The 20,218-nt window shown below is 33.8% G+C and overlaps 1 protein-coding gene across 4 annotated transcripts in view; it reads right to left on the bottom strand.

Annotated features, from left to right (window-relative positions):
* Positions 1-20,218, bottom strand: part of ACOXL (acyl-CoA oxidase like) — a 508,474-nt gene that overhangs the window by 134,233 nt on the left and 354,023 nt on the right. For 3 of the 4 annotated variants that reach the window (XR_012486063.1, XM_074287671.1, XM_074287672.1), the window contains exon 15: positions 15,794-15,905. Coding sequence is in view for 3 of the 4 variants with exons in the window: in XM_074287671.1 (XP_074143772.1) it covers positions 15,794-15,905 (112 nt within the window). In the remaining variant the exon portion in view is untranslated. Of the gene's footprint in view, positions 1-14,110; positions 15,456-15,793; positions 15,906-20,218 lie in introns of those variants that run through there. The other variant, XM_074287673.1, reaches the window with a different exon arrangement.

The raw sequence follows: 20,218 nt of genomic DNA, 5'->3' as shown, positions 1-20,218 counted from the left end.
TATTTTTGTCTTATGGTGTGAGATGGTGAACTCTACTTAGTTTTTGCCAAACTGCTTTCTAATTATCCCCTAATATTTTTGTAAATATTTATCCATTTCACTTAGATTGTAAGATTTATTGACATATAATTGAGTAAATTAGATCTCAGTGATTGTTTTAATTTTATCTTCATTGATTGTTCATTCATGTTTTTTAAAGCTGGTAATTTGCTTTGATTTCTTTTTAAAATCAAATTAATCAGTGGTTTATCTTTTTTTTTTCCCTATGAAACCAGCATCCTAGTTTTATTTGACCATTAATTTTTTTTTTTTTTTTTTTTACTTTCAATTTTATTAATCCCTTCTTTGGCTTTCAGGATTTTAAATTTGAGGTATAATTGGGGATTTTAACTTGTTTTTTATTGTATGCCCAATTAATTGATCTGCTTTTTATCTATTTTATTGTTATTAGGTCTTTAGAGATACACATTTTCCCTGAATACTACTTTAGTTGCATCCCATAAATTTTGGGATGTTTTTTCATTGCTGCCATTTTATTTAAGGAAGTTATTGACTGTTTCTATGATATGTCCTTTATCCACTCATTTTTTAGGATTAAATTATTTAGTTTCCAATTAGTCTTTAATCTATATTTCCACAATCCTGTACTGAATATGGTTTTATTGCATTATGGTCTGGTAATGATGGACTTAATGTTTTTGCTTTTCTGCATTTTGGTGGGAGGTTTTTAATGCTCTAACACATGGTCAATTTTTGTGAATGTGCCCTGTACATTTGAAAAAAAAGTATAGACCATTCTATTTTTATTCAATTTTCTCTAAAGGTTAATCATATCTAACTTTTCTATAATTTTGTCTCCTTATTTTTTTTCTTATTTATGTTATATTTAGACTTATTTAGTTTTGAGAGGAGAAAGTTGAGGTTTCTCTACTAGTATAATTTTAATCTCTATTTCCTCATATAACATTAAAAATTTCCTTTAAGAATCTAGATGCATTTTGGTACATATATATTTATATTGATATTATTTCATTGTCTATGTTATCTTTTAGCAAAATGTAGTTCCCACTTTCTTCTTTTGCTTGGGTCTAATTTTGATTTTACTTTGACTGATACCATGATAGTTAACCTTGCCTTTTTTGACATATGATGAAGCATAATAAATTCTTCTCTGGGCTCCTTATTTTTATTCTGTGTGTGTCTTATATGTCTTGTTTCTTATAAAAATATATTGTTGGATTCTGGTTTCTAATCTATTCTGCTATTCATTTCCATTTTATAGGTGAGATCATCACATTCCCATTCATAGTCATGAGTACTGTATATTTCCCTCCCTCCTCTTTTCTTTTTTCTTATTTGTTGTTGTTGCTGTTCTCTCCAACTGTCCCCCCCCCATCATGTCTCTTGCTCTGTCTCTCTGTCTCCATCTGTCTATCTCTATCCCATCTCTCTGTCTCTCTCCTCTCTTTCCTTTCTCCTCCTCTCCCCTTCCTTCTCTCCCTCCCTTCCTTTTTCTCTTCTTCCCTCCCTCCCCCCATACAAACATACATGCTCTCCCTCTTTCTCCCTCTTTCCCTCTTTTACCATTCTTCTTCAAAAGTTTACTTAGTTTCTGACCACTGCCTCCCTTAATCCACCATCCCTTTTATCAGTCCCTCTCTTCCTAATTTTTTATTGGGTAAGATAGATTTCTATACCCCGCTGAGTGTGTATGTTATTCCCTCTTCAAATCAATTCCAATGACAGTAAAGTTCAAACATTACCTGCCAGTCCCTCATTTTCCTTTGTATTGTAAAAGCTCTTCCTTGTGCCCCTCTTTAATGTAAAATAATTTTCACCATTCTTTCCTTCTTCCTTCCCCATTCTGCCAGTACATTCTTCTTTCTCACCCCTTAAATTTTTTTTGAGATAATCCCATCATAGTCAAATCATATCCATAACCTCTATGTAAATTCCTTCTAGCGGTCTACCTGTTAATAATGACAACAATTCTTAGGAATTATAAGCATCATCTTCCGACATGGGAATGTAAATCATTAAATCTTATTGAGTACATTTTTATTTCTCATTCATGTTTACCTTCTTATACTTCTCTTAAATCATATTTGGAAATCAGATTTTCTACTCAACTCTAGATTGCTCTGCATTCTGCCACCTTGGATCCTCTCAAAACTATATACTTTTAAAAAGATAAGTACATAACAGAAATTCAGTTTTCACACATGATCATCTTTGAACTTACTTTCTATATAGAAATGTTCATGTTGATGTTCAACAACTTTATATCACTTTTTAATACTTATAGATTCTCAGTCTAGTGGGCACTCTTTTCTAGATCTTCAGTCTAGAAAACAGATCTTTCAATCTAGAAAATACTTTTTTGGTTTCGTTTCTGGATTCCTAATCTAGAAAATCTATTCCAGACTCTCAGGCTAGGAAAAAACTCATTCTAGATTTTCAGTCTAGATGGCACTCTTTTTAGATCCTCAGTCTCAAAAACATTATCTATTTTATGGAATCTTTATAGATCTTTCAATTTAGAAAGCACTCCTTTCTAGTTTTTTTTTCTGGAATCTCCATCTAGAAAATACTTTTCTATATTTTTAGGCTATGAAGCACTCTTTTCTAGATTCCTTTCTGGATTCTCCATCTAGAAAACATTTTTCTAGATTCTCAGTCTAATAGCACTTCTTTCTAGATGCTTTTTTGGATTTTCAGTCTAGAAAGTACTCTTTTCTTTTTTTAAAAATTTTTAAAATTTTCCCCCCCTGAGGCTGGGGTTAAGTGACTTGCCCAGGGTCACACAGCTAGAAAGTGTTAAGTGTCTGAGACCAAATTTGAACTTGGGCCCTCCTGAATTCAAGGTTGGTGCTCTATCCATTGCGCCACCTAGCTGCCCCCCAGAAAGTACTCTTTTCTAGATTATTTTCTAGATTCTCAGTCTAGAAAACACTTTCTAGATTCTCAGTCTAGAAGGTACTCTTTTCTAGATCAATGTAGAAAACATTATATCTTACAGAGTCTTTTTCTAGATCTTTCCATCTAGAAAGCCCTCTTTTCTAGATTTTTTTTTCTGGATTTTTCATCTAACAAATACTCTCCTGGATTTTCTATCTAGAAAGCACTTTTTTTCTGAATTCTCCATCTAAAAAACATTTTTCTAGATTTTCAGCATAGAAAAGCACTCTTTTCTAGATTCTTTTTTGGATTCTCCATTTGGAAAAAAGTACTCTTTTCTATATTGTTTTCTAAATGAACTATCCAAAAAATAATCTTACAGAGCCTTTTCTAGATCTTTCAATCTAGAAAGCACTCTTATAGTTCTTTTCTGGATTCTCTAATCTAGAAAAATGCTCTTTTCTAAATTCTTTTCTGCATTTTTCCATCTAGGAAAATACTTTTCTAGATTCTTTCCTAGATTCTCAGTCTAGAAGGCACTCTTTTCTAGATCTTCAGTCTAGAAAACATTATCTTACAGAGTCTTTTATAGATCTTTCAAACTAGAAAGCAACCTTTTCTGGATTCTCAACCTAGAAAACACTTTTCTAGACTCTATAATCATTTTTTAAAAAGAAATGAGGATACTACTGTGCCTAACCTCTTTGAAAAATCCAGTTATAATATGTATTCCCACCTCCTTTCCTCTCTTATAAACTTATAGTTCGGCTTCTTACTTCATCATTGAACCAAAATTGTACTATTTCTTGATTCCTAAATCAAGTTGTTTGTTTTTTTTTCCCTCAGTTTACATATTCTTTTTAACCTCTCTGCAGCTTTTGATCCTATTCTCCTTGATATTTTCCTTTCTCTGAGTTTTCAAGGCCCTATTCTCTCCTGGTTCTCTTCCTACCTATTTTTCTCAGTCTCTTTCCTTGGATCTTCATTCAGGTCAGGCCCTCTAATCCAGGTGTACCATAGAACTCTGTCCTGGACCCTCTTCTCTACTCCATCTACATTATTTCACTTGCATAAGCTTTCGTAGACTCTACTTTCATTTCTACATTGATGATTTTCAAGAATCTTTACCCAGTTTTAACTTCTCTGCTGACCTCCAGTGTTGCATCTGGACATCTCAAATTGGATATCTTGTAGACAGTTTAAATTCAACTGTCCAAAACTGAACTTATTATTTTCCCACCAAACACTCTTCCTTTTCTAAACCTCTGTATTGTTAGAGGCACTAATATTCTTCTAGTTCATCACCTAGGTGCTATCCTTGACTCCACACGTTAGTCTCCTAAATTCAGCCATTCTGTCGATTGTCACCACCCACAGGTAAGACCTCATCACTTCACTCCTGAACTATTACAATTACCTTCTGATTTGTGTTTCTTGTCACAAATTTCCCTACTATAATCCATCATCTTCTCAACTGATATTCCTAAAATCTAGGCCTAACTATATAACCCTCTTATTCAAATTCCAGAGACTCATGGTTTCCAGGATTAAATATAATATTCTCTGCATGGCATTCTAAACACATCATATCCTGATCCCTTTCCTTTCCAGCCTTCTTAAATCTTATTTCTTTACACATACTCTACAATCCAATGTCACCAACTTTCTTGCTGTTCCTCAAACAAAATATCCCATCTCTTACAAAACACCCCATCTCTCATTTTCTCTAACTAAATCTTATGCTTGGAACATTCTTCCTTCTGATATCTACTTTCTGGCTTCCTTCAAGTCCCAGCTAAAAGTCTACCTTCTACAAGAATCTTTATTCACCCATCTTAATTATAGTGCTATCCCTCTGCTGATCTCCAATTTATCCTGTGTATAGTTTGTTTGTACATAGTTGTTTGCATGTTATCTCCCAGTTAGATTGTGAAAACCTAGCAGTCAGATTGTCTTTTTTCCTTTCTCCATATACAGAGCTTTTTATTATGCCTAGTACTTAATAGGAACTTAATAAATGTTTATTGACTGTTGCCCATAGTATTTGTATCACAGAGATAATATATCAAAAGTAATTTGCAAACCTGAACTATCCAATGAATATACCATAGGATGGCATGAACTGAGAAGGCTTTTAAGAGAAAGAAGGATTTCAGCCAAGTTTTGAATGATAAATAGGAAGATTTGGACCAATGGAGAGAAGAGGAAAGAACATTATTAAAAGAGAAAATGTTAATTTACTTGCCCCTAATATACTCTCTCACACATACTTTTCCTGGGGCATTGCCAAAACTCAGTATGCCTTCAGATTATTTTTTAGACTCCCACGGCTGTTATCTAATTGAAATGGTTATTATAACCTCTAGTATCTGATTAAATGACTGTAATCCAATACCTTCTTTTCTCTGAGGGGCATATACTATCACAGAATTGTTGAGCTGGAAGAGAGTTTAGATATCTTTTAAAATACCCCCCTCACTTTAAAGATAAGGAAAATCATCCAGAGAATTTAAGTGACTCCATTAGAAAGAGAACTGAATAAAGTCTCTGAATTAGGAGATTTTGATTCTAGCCAAGCCTTTTTGTGATTAACTCATCATGTAACCTTAATCTTTTTGGACCTTGGTTTCTTTGTCTATAAAATAAGACAGGTGGACTAAGTGATGTCTAGCATTCACATTCTGTGGTTATCTGTATAGTGAGTATACTTGGATCCTGGTTCCCAGAGCCAGGCTTCTTACATTGCTTCCTTAGGATTTTAGGGTGCCCTGAAAGGCTTGGGAAGAGTTGTTTCCCTCTGCATTTTCTCAAGTCTCTGATGTCTAGGCTCTCCTCATTTTATGAACTTTTAACCATTTAACCATGCAATATTGAGTAGCTTTTACAAAGGATATTTCCTTCAAAGATATAGCAAGAAAAACATACAAGCATTTCTTTCTATACTTTTGGGGCATATTCTCCCTGACACTACTTTGGTATCCAGGACAATAGAATCAAAATTTAATTCAGTTCATTGATTCTACCAAATCCAAGTCCAGATGTGACATGATTACCAGGTAAGTCTTTCCACTGAGGACTCCAAATATTGTCCTATTCTCCTAGAAGCATTGATACTGCACTAAATACAAAAACAAAACTTTTAAAGAGCATAAAATCCAGTTATACTCCCAAATTGCCATGGTGCATTTTCCTGACCATAATCTGAGACTTCATTCCTTGCATCTACAAGAGGAGAAAATGATTAAAATGGCACAGGACAAAAGTCCATTTCTGGAATCATATGGTCTTGGAGAGTTACTAAGGCCCTGAGGTTTCTCCTCTCACAGTAGTTTCTCACTAAACACTGTGAAAGATAGTTACCTAACTCAGAAAAGAATGAGACCAAGAAGAGGCAGAAGCTAACTGAGGTCTTCTTGAAGATGTCAACAGTCTGGTTTCACAATCCCCAAAGATCCTTCCTACATATATGATTACTCCCCTGAAATCAATTACAAGAGGAATAGACAGACTCCATAGTCTCTGTAGCACCTCCCTTACACCTCATCACCACTCTCCTAGAAGCACTCCCCCAGAATCATCCTTCATGGGGAAAGTTTACATCAGCCAAATAAGTTAATGGGGTCTGCACATTTGCCAGTATCCTCATAAAAGAAAAAAGTCATCATTTGGGGTCCTTAAAAGAGAACTAGAAGAAAAATGGGGAAAAGAAAGAGAAGCTCTGCAAGAGAGTTCGGAAAAAGCATATAATTTATGTAAAGAAAAATTTGATAAAGTGCAAAAAGAAAACAACTTCCTGAAATGTGAATTGGAAAAGATAAAAGAACTCCCAGAAAAGTAGGATTTGTAAATTGGAAAAAAAAAATAACTCGGTAAAAAAAAATTAGTAAAAAAATTCTATTGAGAAAAACAACTCACTTAAAAACTCAATTGGACATATACAAAAAGAAATTTTAAAAACTAATGAGGAAAATAACTCATTAAAAATCAGAACTGAACAAATAAAAATGAATGATTCATTGAGACATCAAGAATCAGTCAAGCAAAACAAAACAAAAAATTAGAAAAAATGTTAAATATCTACTTGGAAAAACAACAGACCTGGAAAATAGATCTAGAAGAGATAATCTGAGGATTATTGGACTTCCTGAATTATGATGAAAAAAAGAGCCTGGACACTATTTTACAGGAAATCATCAAAGAGAACTGCCCAGAGGTAATAGAATCAGAAGGTAAAATACACATCATAAGAATTCATCAAACACCTTCTGAAAAAGACCTTAAAATAAAAACCCCAAAGAATATTGTGGCTAAATTTCAGAACTATCAGACTAAGGAAAAAAATATTACAAGCAACCAGAAAAAAAAATTAAATACTGAGGAGTCACAATAAGGATCACTCAGGATATAGCTGTTTCCACATTAAAGGATCTTCCATGGAAGAAAATGGACATTTAATGAAACAGGGGAATTCCACTTGTTTCTAATGAAAAAAACAGAACTAAACAAAAAATTTGACCTCCAAATATAGGACTCAAGAGAAGCAGAAAAAGGTAAAAAGAACTCTTGAGAACTATATTTCTGTTATGGACATACATAAAGAGTACATGTATAATTTGATTTTACTTATATAATATAAAAAAGGGGAAGCAGAAATGAAAAGGGTATAGTATCAGAAAAAGGGAAAAGAGGAGATAAAAAGAGGGAAACTGCATCCCACAAAGAGGTAAAGGAAACCTATCATACCTGAGGGATCTTAGGGAGGGGGAGGAATATTGTGTGAATCTTATTCTCATCAGATTTGGCTCAAAGAAAAAATAACTGACATATTTGGTTTACAGAGAAACTTCTCTCACCCCATTAAAAAGTGGAAGAGGAAAAGGGCAAAGGCAAAGAGTAATAAGGGAAAGGTGTAAGAAAGGAGAGGGGATTGAAAGGAGGGGGGAGGGACTATAAAGAGGGAGAGCTGTGTGAGGCAAGTGGTGTTCATAAGTTTAATACTGGGGATTGGGAGAAAGGAGGTAAGAAAAAGAAAAGTATAATTTGGGGATAATAAGATGGCAGGAAATACAGAATTAGTCATTTTAACCATAAATGTGAATGGGATGAATTCTCCCATGAAATGGAGGCTGACAGAAGACTGAATCAAAAGCCAGAACCCTACAATATGCTGTTTACAGGAAATACATTTAAAGCAGAGTGATATATGCAGAGTAAAGGTAAAAGACTGGAGCAGAATCTATTATGCTTCAGATGAAGTAAAAAAAGCAGGGGTGGCCATCCTTATTTCAGATCAAGCAAAAGCAAAAATTGATCTCATTAAAAGAGATAAGGAAGGAAATTATATCTTCCTAAAGGGTAGCATAGACAATGAAGCAATATCAACACTAAACATATATGCACCAAATGATATAGCATCTAACTTCCTAAAGGAGAAGTTAAGAGAGTTGCAAGAAGAAATGGACAGCAAAACTATAATAGTGGGAGATCTCAACCTTGTGCTCTCAGAATTAGATAAATCAAACCACAAAACAAATAAGAAAGAAGTTAAAGAGGTAAATAGAATATTAGAAAAGTTAAGTATGATAGATCTTTGGAGGAAACTGAATGCAGACAGAAAGTAGCACACTTTCTTCTCAGCAGTTCATGGAACCTATACAAAAATTGACCATGTAATAGGATATAAAGACTTCAAAATTAAATGCAGAAAGTCAGAAATAGTAAATGCATTCTTTTCAGATCACGATACAATAAAAACTACATTCAACAAAAAGCTAGGGGTAAATAGACCAAAAAACAATTGAAAACTAAATAATCTCATCCTAAAGAATGAATGGGTGAAACAACAAATCATAGACGCAATTAATAATTTCACCCAAGAGAATGATAATAATGAGACAGCATACCAAAATTTGTGGGATGCAGCTAAAGTGATAATTAAAGGAAATTTTATATCTTTAGAGGCTTACTTGAATAAAATAGAGAAAGAGAAGATCAATGAATTGGGCTTGCAACTTAAAAAACTATAAAAAAGAACAAATTAAAAAACCCCAATCAAATACTAAACTTGAAATTCTAAAATTAAAAGAAGAAATTGATAAAATTGAAATAAAAAACTATTGAATTAATAAATAAAACTAAGAGTTGGTTTTATGAAAAAAAAAACAATAAAATAGATAAAACTTTGGTAAATCTGATTAAAAAGGGAAAAAGAAAAATCAAATTGTTAGTCTTAAAAATGAAAAGGAAGAACTTTCCACCAATGAAGAGGAAATTAAAGCAATAATCAGGAGTTACTTTGCTCAACTTTATGCCAATAAATTTGATAATCTAAGTGAAATTGATGACTATTTTCAAAAATATAGGCTTCCCAGATTAACAGAGGAGGAAGTAAATTGCTTAAATAGTCCTATTTTAGAAAAAAAGAAATAGAACAAGCTATTAATCAACTCACTAAAAAAAAAAAATCCCCAGGACTAGATGGTTTTACATGTGAATTCTACCAAACATTTAAATAACAATTAATTCCAATGCTATATAAGCTTTTTTGGGGAAAAAAAAAGGATTGAAGGAGTCCTACCAAATTCCTTTTATGATACAGACATGATACTGATACCTAAACCAAGTAGGTTAAAAACAGAGAAAGAAAATTGTAGACCAATCTCCCTAATGAATATTGATGCTAAAATCTTAAATAAAATATTAGCACAAAGATTACAGAAAATCATCCCCAGAATAATACACTATGACCAAGTAGGATTTATATCAGGAATTCAAGGTTGGTTAAATATTAGGAAAATTATTAGCATAATTGACTATATCAATAATCAATTAACAAAAGCCATATGATCATCTCAATAGATGCAGAAAAAGCATTTGATAAAATCCAACATCCATTCCTAATAAAAACACTTGAGAGTATAGGAATAAATGAACTTTCCCTTAAAATAATCAGTAGCTTCTATTTAAAACTATCAGTAAGTATCATATGTAATGGGGATAAATTGGAAAAATCCCCAATAAGATCAGGAGTGAAACAAGGTTGCCCACTATCACCATTACTATTCAATACTGTATTGGAAATGCTAGCTTCAACAATAAGAGTTGAGAAAGAGATTAAAGGAATTAGAGTAGGTAATGAGGAAACCAAATTATCACTCTTTGCAGATGATATGATGGTATACTTAAGAGTACCCTAGAGATTCTACTAAAAAGCTATTAGAAATAATCCATACCTTTAGCAAAGTTGCAAGATACAAAATAAACCCACATAAGTCATCAGCATTCTTATATATCATTATATATATACATATATATATATACGTATATATATATATATATGTATATATATATATATATCCAACAGTTAGAGTTTCAAAAAACTTTCCACGCAAATAAAGTCAGATTTAACTAATTGGAAAAATATTAAGTGCTCTTTGATAGGTAGAGCAAATATAATAAATATGACAATACGACCTAAACTAATCTATTTATTTAGTGCTATACCAATCAGACTCCCAAAAATTATTTTAATGACCTAGAAAAAATAACAACAAAATTCATCTGGAAGAACAAAAGCTCAAGACTTTCAAGGGAACTAATGAAAGACAAATCAAATGAAGGTGACCTAGCTGTACCAGATCTAAAACTGTATTATAAAGCAGCAGTCACCAAAACCATTTGGTATTGACTAAGAAATAGACTAGTTGATCAGTGGAATAGGTTGGGTTCACAGAAAAAAATAGTCAATAACCGTAATAATCTAATGTTTGACAAACCCAAAGACCCCAGCTTTTGGGATAAGAATTCACTGTTTGACAAAACTACTGGGAAAATTGGAAATTAGTATGGTAGAAACTAGGTATTGACCCACACTTAACACCATACACCAAGATAAGGTCAAAATGGGTTCATGATCTAGCCATAAAGAATAAATAAATTATAAATTATAAATAAATTAAAACAACATAGGATAGTTTACCTCTAAGACCTGTGGAGGAGGAAGGAATTTGTGACCAAAGAAGTATAAGAGATCATTATTGATCACAAAATAGAAAATTTTTATTTTATCAAATTGAAAAGCTTTTGTACAAACAAAAGTAATTCAGACAAGATTAGAAGGGAAGCAATTAACTGGGAAAACATTTTTATAGTCATAGGTTCTTATAAAGGCCTCATTTCCAAAATATATAGAGAACTGGCTCTAATTTATAAGAAATCAAGCCATTCTCCAACTGATAAATGGTCAAAGTATTTGAACAGACAATTCTCAGAAATTGAAACTATTTCTAGCCATATGAAAAGATGCTCCAACTCATTATTAATCAGAGAAATGCAAATTAAGACAACTCTGAGATACCACTACACACCTGTCAGATTGGCTAAGATGACAGGAACAAATAATGATGAATGTTGGAGGGGATATGGGAAAACTGGGACATTGATACATTGTTGGTGGAATTGTTAATACATCCAGCCATTCTGGAGAGTGATTTGGAACTATGCTCAAAAATTATCAAATTGTGCATACCCTTTGATCCAGCAGTGTTACTATTAAGTTTATATCCCAAAGAGATCTTAAAGAAGGGAAAGGGACCTTTATGTACAAAAATGTTTGTGGCAGCCCTCTTTGTAGTGGACAAAAAACTGGAAACTGAGCGGATGCCCATCAACTGGAGAATGGCTGAATAAATTGTGGTATATGAATGTTATGGAATATTATTGTTCTATAAGAAATAATCAGCAGGATGATTTCAGAAAGGCCTGGAGAGACTAAACATGAACTGATGCTGAGTGAAATGAACAGGACCAGGAGATAATTATATATTTCAACAACAATATGATGATCAATTCTGATGGACATGACTCTCTTCAACAATAAGATGAATCAAATCAGTTCCATTTGTTCAATAATGAATAGAACCCACTATACCCAGCGAAAGAACTCTGGGAAATGAGTGTGAACAACTACATAGCATTTCCAATCCCTCTGTTTTTGTCTGCTTGGATTTTTTATTTCTTTCACAAGTTAAATGTACATTATATCAAAGTCTGATTCTTCTTGTGCAGCAAAATAACTGTATGGATATGTATACATATATTGTATTTAACACATACTTTAACATATTTAACATGTATTGGTCTACCTACCATCTGGAAGAGGGGCTGGGAGAAGGAGGGGAAAATTGGAACAAAAGGTTTTGTAATTGTCAATGCTGAAAAATTACCCATGCATATATCTTGTAAATAAAAAGCTATTAAAAAAAAAGAGTTATACCCAACGCAAAGCAAATGGTACTCTTTGCCAAAGGGTTCAGAGACCTGTCATCTTAATTAAGGTTCTTCTATTTGTCCTGCATAGGTCTCTATCTGTCCCTCTCTCTCTGGATTGTTGCTCTCCCATTTCTGGAGATTTTGTGACTAGATTCCCTGTGAGATATACTGCTACTGCTCCTCCTTTCACACTATTGCCATGTCTTTTCCCCTCCAACTATTTTTGTATCAGATAAAGAATTCCAAATTAAATCTTTTTTTTAAACAAACACAATTAGTCATATCAACTTTTAGCAAAGTCCAGGGAAAATAATATAAATGAAAATTAAATATACTGTAATGAAAAGTGTCAGGCAGGGTATGTGATGTTTTTTGTTCAATAAATTTTTTTCTCTCTATTTTCTGAAATTTCATTTCATTTTTTTATGAGCTGCCTGAAATGTCACCACTTTGACCTCCATTTAAGTTAGAAAAACTTTCTTTGAAAAAATACAAGTACCTCAGAGAAGGATATGTGTCCATGTGAGAACACAAAAGAGAAGTCATAATTTTTGCTATAGATACATTTTCCTGATAGATAAGCTCTGAGTGGGCTTCCAATCAGAAATAGTTCCTCATTGTATTCCTGCTAAATTTCAGATCAATGAATTAAGTGAGAATAATCCTAGGGACTATTCAGGACTAACCTGGCTCCTTAATTTGCACAACTTATGCTTAGTAAATATTTGTGAATGAAGGAATGAATTTGGGGCATATTCCTTCTCTTATATTACTTAACCCTGGGGACTTAAAATGTTAGTCTTGTTATGTAGACAAAATATGCTCAACACATTAAATATACAGCTGGGGATGTAGTGGATAAAGCACCTTGCCTGAATTCAGGAACACTCATCTTCCAGAGTTCAAATCTGACTTCAGACAATTACTAGCTGAATTACTTTGGGCAAGTCACTTAACCCTGTTTGCCTCAGTTTCCTCATCTGTGCTGGAGAAGGAAATGGTAAACCATTCTAGTATTTCTGCCAAGAAAACCTCAAATGGGATCATGAAGAGCTGGACACAACTGAAAAACAACCATGTCATTCATTGATTCTGTCAAGACACCAAGTTTGATAGAACCATCCAATGGAGATAGTCAGTTCCATAGGAATAATACCATAGTAACAATAATAGCAGACATCTACAGACAACTTTTGTTTGCAAAATGTTTTGAATACATAAGGATCATAGATTTAGAGACAGAAAAAAATATTGATGAGACTATCTATAACAAAACCCTCTTCTAAAGAAGTATTATCCCTTATTTAAAATATATACATCACATAACAATATCTGATCATATTTGTAATTTTAAGAGTTTTAATAGAAGATTGAGAAAATAATTTGTTGTTAGTTAAAGAGTCAATTGAGAAAATGGCTTATAATATTGTGTTTTCCCCTGTGGATTCAAGGAGAAGTTGTATGTTTTATATATGAGAAACTATGAAAAACCTGTGGGAAAATAGGAAGAAGGTAAGGAGAAACTTCTTCCTTGTGAGAATTAGTTTAACTGTGATGTTATAAAGAAATCTTATAAAAATAATTCACTGAAGAGTCTCTGATTAACTGTCAAGTACGGTAGATTTTGGAAGGACTGTTTCCTGTATTTACTGAAGGGAAGATAAAGAAATAAAAAGAACTAATCTTGAGAATAAATTTGAAGATTTTTAAGTGACTTTAATCTGTATCCAAGAGAACTGAATAGCATTAGATTGAGTTTTCAGGCAATTGAGGAACAGTTAATTATTATATTTACCATTTGTGGTGACTTGGGCTATGGTACTAGCCACAGCCAAAATATTATAAATAGTTATATATATATATCTTTATGTTTATTATTATTGTCATTTATTAAGTATATGTATATTCACTAATTTATATTTATTTAATTAAAGACAAGCAATTTTCTTTGAGAAAGAAAGTTTTTTATTTCATCAAATTGTTGACATTTATCAATGGCAATGAGAAATTACAAGTTTGTTAATGAGAAATAAATGATTACAATATGCCTCTAAATCACCATAGAGCCCAGGAGGTTAAAGTTAATGGAACAATGGGAAAAATGAAGGGGCAGGCTGAGGAGAAGTAATATATATATTACTATGATCTATATATGGGTGTTCAGTCTATTTCAACCTTATACAAGGATGAAGAAATTGAACCTCAAAGAGTTCAAATGACTTAAAAAGAGCCACATATAAAATAAGTAGAAGAGCTATGATTTGAACACAGATGCTCTAGCATTCTTTCATTTGATCCTCATATCAGTCCCATGAGATAAACATCTTGTTATTATTATCTTTACAATAAGGATATTAGACTCAAGGGGATTATATTATTTGCCCATAGTCACAGAGTAATTAATATACCAACTGGCAATTGATTGGAGTTTCATGACATGGTAGAGTTTGGTTATAATATATTAATGTAACTATGAGAAGACGTTGAATGCAACAGTGCTACATGGAGATATACTTTTATTATACATCAACTATATTATAAATTATATAGAAGGGACCTTGGGGTTTTTTTTAGCCCTCTAAAGTGTAGTGACTTATACAAGATCATGAAGTACTAAGTAGAAGAACTGGGATCTGAACCAAAGTTCTTTGATTCTATATCAATTCAGCTCACTTTAGAGAGTAGCATGTGGTACGTTAGTTTAAAAATGACTAAGTGTTTCACAGCACTTTTTGTAGGGAAATTATTGGTGATAAACTCAAACATTGATTTTATAGCACAAGGAGAATTAGGAATCACAAACTAGAAATTCCAAGCTTCCATTCATTCAACAAAAATATATTACACATCTATGGTAAATACAAGGCCTTATGGAGGACATGAGAAGAATTTTTAATTGTTCTGGGCAGATCCTTCATGGACATAAACAAGAATGCCATAAAATAAAGGAAGTTGGACTTACATACAACACATGGTTTACATACAAAGTTTACAATCTGCATTGGGAATGGAGATAGCATTACTGACCACCAAAGACCCAAATATTCTGCAGACTACAAAAAGTGTCAATCCCTTCCCTTGTGGATCTCACAACAAATTTCATCCTTACTGGGTCATTACCATCCTTTGGATGACACTCTATGGATACCGGGATGGCATAGTAGATGGAATGCTTGGCTTGGTGTCAAGAAGACTCATCAATCTGAGTCAAATATGGTCACAGACACTAGCTGTCTAACGAAGTCACTTAATCCTGTTTGCTTCAGTTTCCTCCTCTGCAAAATGACCTGGAAAAGGAATATTTATTCCCTGTCTCTGGCAAGAAAACCCAAATTGGGTCAAAAAAAGGCAGATACTATTGAAATGTTGAACAACAACAAAGATAATGCTACAGGAGATGATATGAAAAACATGTTTTATGGGAAAGAGAGTTTCTGCCTTCTGAATGTCAACAATATAAAACCAACAATATAAAAAATGGATATGTCAGTTTAATTTCAAATGTTCCCAAGAAAATTGCTATGGAGCAGCTTAATCACATCTTATCATGGTTAGTAGGATCTTCACGATCAGATTTACTCCCCACACATACACCATAAAGAAAAATGATACAGTGTGTGGTTACCTTATAGTAGATTCTGGCCGCCAATCCTCTCTGAAGAACTCTTTCTCGAAAACTCACTGCTTTCAATAGGAAAGTCAGATTACCAATAGCATCCATGTTAAATGCCAAAAAACTAGAAGAAAAATATAATAATCAAATGTTATTCATTGTGTTCAATAAACAAATTTTGTGAATACTAGAAGGACTTACTAGAACTTTTTTGGATTCCCCACTTTCCCCTTTTCTCTCTTCTATAATTTTCCTTTCCATCCTCAGGTATCCTCATGCTGTTTTCTTTTATTGAACTTTATTCTCAGCAAAAGTTAGAATATCACAAATGTTTAGTTTTTTGTGACTTAAAGGTAAGATTTAATCTCTTCTAAAAATCATTCACCTTTTAAGATATAGGGAGTTGTTTGAGAAATATAGGACCTAAGTGATTTGCCCAGGATTACACAAAACTATTAAATGTCACAATGGAAGATAGGAATACAGGTCTTCTCTACTAAGCTTAGCACTTTATTCATTATGTCACACTGCTTCCATAAATGAACTTCTTTAGAAAAAAATTTAAACTGAAGATGACCATAGTTCAGACATATCAGAAAGATTTATCAACTATAAAGTTAAGACAATAAAATACATGGACAAGACTTTCTAAGACACTGTAGTGGAGGTAAGTTCACCGTATAGCTATCACCTGATAGAGGAAGTAGATTTTCTTGAGATTCCATTTTCTCTAGTTAAATGTTTACTGTTTCAACTCCTGACAATACAGAAGAGCATGATAATTAAGTGACTGCTTATATTTAGGGAACTATAGATTAGAACGTTACCATCTCATTATACTCAGGGCATACTACAATATCTCATATCCACAGACATTTTCCTGCTGGAAGAACCAATGTAAGAATGTGAGAACTACAAGAGTATAAAAATTATCTATTCCAACACACCTTGTTTTACAAAATGAGAAACACAAGGCCAGAAAGATACAATTGAAATTGACTTGCTGAATGTTTCATGGGAAAATAAAGGAACAGTCTGCATTAGAGCCCCAGTTTCCTGTACCCTGGCTTCAATATGGATAAAGACAAATTATAATTCAAACTTGGAGTGATGGCTCCCAGACAGCATTTATATTCATATTTGATGCTGTGCCTTCTTATAGAAGTACTTGTCTTTAGAAATGACTAAAGCAGATGCAGGGGTAATGTATAGTTAGGAGTTTTGTATTATTCTTGGATCAGAAGTCTATGGCTAGGGAATGGTCAGAATGGCTCTCTGTGAAGTTGAGGATAGGAAAGCAGTGTTACAACTACAGATACCTATAGAAGAAGAGCTACTTGTAAGAATAGTGGTAGGAAAAAAAAGAATAGTAGTAACAGAGTTGAAGTTGAAGTAAAAATGAGACTTGAAGGGATACATATTTATTAGAGCAACAGTTCTACAACCTTGAAGGGGTAGAATGGACCTATGTTCTGTATCTTTCAACCTTGTCATGAGTTAGAATGATTTTTTTCCAAAATATTTACTTTTTCTGCTATTGAACTGAACAACTTTAGTCATTATACAGATAAGTACTGAGTAGTATCAGAGTTGTCTATGTTTATAAGCAGAGCAAGTAGCTGTTTTGTGAGCATCATGCCAGAGGCACCAGGAAAATCCTTCTTATTCTGTCTATACACATACATCCTTGTTTTTTTATTCACTGTTGCCTGAAATCTCTGTGAGGAGGTTGGTAAATGGCTTCATTCCAAAAGGAGAGATAAAGCTTAAAATGTGAATGATTTTTAGAAGAGATTAAACCTTACTTTAAAGTCACATAAAACTAAACATAATTGATATTTTAACTTTTCCTGAGAGTAAAGTTTGATAAAAAGAAAACAGCATGAGGATACCTGAGGGTGGGGAGGAACATTATAAAAGAGAGAAAAGGGGAAGGTGGGGACATCAAAAATAAACTCTTCCTACTTCCAGTTTTGCCTGGTGCTATCTCTGAGAAGAAAATTAGATACACATGGGCAAATGACAAAATATATGAATGCAGATAATTCAACTAAATTTAATAAATATTGCCGTAGCTACTAGGAAGAGGGAGAAGAATTCACTAATGTAAATTATATTTACCTTTCCTTAAAGAGATTAATATCTAGTAATAATGACATTAACAACATTTTTATAGCCCTTTAAATTTGTCTCCCAATAACCTTCCCGTAAAACAGGTAACAAAAATATTGCTTCTTGAGGGCAAGATCTTACTTTCTGTTTTGACTTATTATTTCCAGAGACTAGGATGATTAGCCAGTAATAGATTCCAACCCAAGACCACTGGGTTATTGATTGGGCTTGTTGTTCTTGTCATTTCTAAATTCATTCTCAAAGAGGACCATGATACCAAAGAGATAATGCTATGATATGCAAATTAATTAGATTTAAGGGAGGGAAGGCTGTGGAAGGAAGGAAGGAAGGAAGGAAGGAAGGAAGGAAGGAAGGAAGGAAGGAAGGAAGGAAGGAAGGAAGGAAGGAAGGAAGGAAGGAAGGAAGGAAGGAAGGAAGGAAGGAAGGAAGGAAGGAAGGAAGGAAGGAAGGAAGGAAGGAAGGAAGGAAGGAAGGAAGGAAGGGAGGGAGGGAGGGAGGGAGGAAGGAAGGAAGGAAGGAAGGAAGGAAGGAAGGAAGGAAGGAAGGAAGGAAGGAAGGAAGGAAGGAAGGAAGGAAGGAAGGAAGGAAGGGAGGGAGGGAGGGAGGAAGGGAGGGAAGGGAGGGAAGGAAGGAAGGAAGGAAGGAAGGAAGGAAGGAAGGAAGGAAGGAAGGAAGGAAGGAAGGAAGGAAGGAAGGAAGGAAGGAAGGGACAGAGGGATGGAGGGAGGGAGGGAGGGAGGGAGTTTATAAAATTAGAGTTTAACAAAGATCTTCTTGGCTCCAGGCCTGGCACTTAATTCATTTATTTAAGGATGTATAAAGAAAGGGCCCTATGTAGCATCCCTGGCTCAGAGATCTCTCAGCTAATTAAGAGTCATCTCTCCCTTCTGGGTCTTAGGAAAATTTCTCCTAGTTTGAGAAGACATGGGTTTAATAAACAATATTTCATGAGAACACATAAAAGGAAGAGTAGGTCTTAAAACAAAGATCAGGGATGAGGTAGAAGGGAGAAAGTTTACCATATAAAAATCATCCCAGGTTTTCTCCTTCAAGAAAGTAAGGAAATCCCCCAACATATACCTGAGCCCTCTGTGTGATTACAAGGTATCACATGGACTACACAAAGAATATAAACTAATATGTAGGCTAGCTTTATCAAGCTTCCCAAACATTCTTTCTCTAGACAGAAATATGACAATAGTGGTGTACATAAGACAAATTAAAAGGCAGACTATTTGGGACCCAGTTTGGAAGCAGATTTCAGTCAAGAAAAAAAAGCTGGAATTAATTTAGTTCAAATTTTACCTCAAATCCAAGGGACACCTCAGTAGTTACATTGGTAAAGACTAAATATCCACAGCATTTTACAGAAACATACATATAAGGAGAACTAACCTCATCCCCCTCAAGGCTGAGCTGGAATTGTTCCATCTGACTCACTTGAAACAGCTGCTAAATCTGACCAATTTAGACAAACCAGCTGCTCTGCTGCTACTCAAGCTTCAGCTACCTTACCAAGGCTGGCATATCTATTTACTTCTCCCTTTTTTCCCCCTCTGTTCCCAATTGGTTAGCAATCTTATGGACTGATTGATTACCTCAGGTCACTAGTGAATATGGTAGCTTATTCCTACCCCAGTTTTCTTTCCTCTCCCTTACTACCTCTCTCCACTGCCTATGGCTCCTCCTAATTATGACATAGATTCTTTTATCAAAAGTCTCTGGAGTTAATAAATATCAATAAAACTTAAGATTGGTTCTGAATATTTGTTTGTTCACTTATGCACTCAAATATTTACTCAGCTAGGATTACATGTTCTGAGCCATTCTTGACTCCAGATGACAATGTAGCCATCTCTGAAACCAGTGATGCACTGTTGAATATGCCATGAGGGTTATACACCTCTTATAGAAATTTCTCAAGTAGATAAACCTTGAGCCATCAGCAGAAGTTTAAGTGGTAGAAGACAATTAGATCTTTATTCCAGGGAATCAATATCAAAGGAGCATGGCTCATCTCCTGGAAGTCATAATTCCTCTACATAGCAACAACCATTCCTTCAATTGTTCATATTCCCTTGCTGGTCTATGGCACAGCCACTGAGAAAAATAATTATTTTTCTCAGAAGATTAAAAAAAATCCCACTTCTAGCTCCAGCTATCAAAGAAGGTTTTTCTTCCCTCCTGAATGTTTAAGACAAGTACAATGGATGACATACCTATGAAAAGAGAAGCATAAAGGGAGAAAATAATAAGCAAGATTTAGAGAACCTGGAGATTAAAGCTCCTGCCTTAGACTTCTTC

Source organism: Sminthopsis crassicaudata, chromosome 2 (genome assembly GCF_048593235.1).
Source record: "Sminthopsis crassicaudata isolate SCR6 chromosome 2, ASM4859323v1, whole genome shotgun sequence".
NCBI classification, from domain to species: Eukaryota; Metazoa; Chordata; class Mammalia; order Dasyuromorphia; family Dasyuridae; genus Sminthopsis; species Sminthopsis crassicaudata.
Note: the sequence above shows the minus strand (reverse complement) of the source record. Positions and strands in the feature narration are given on the sequence as shown.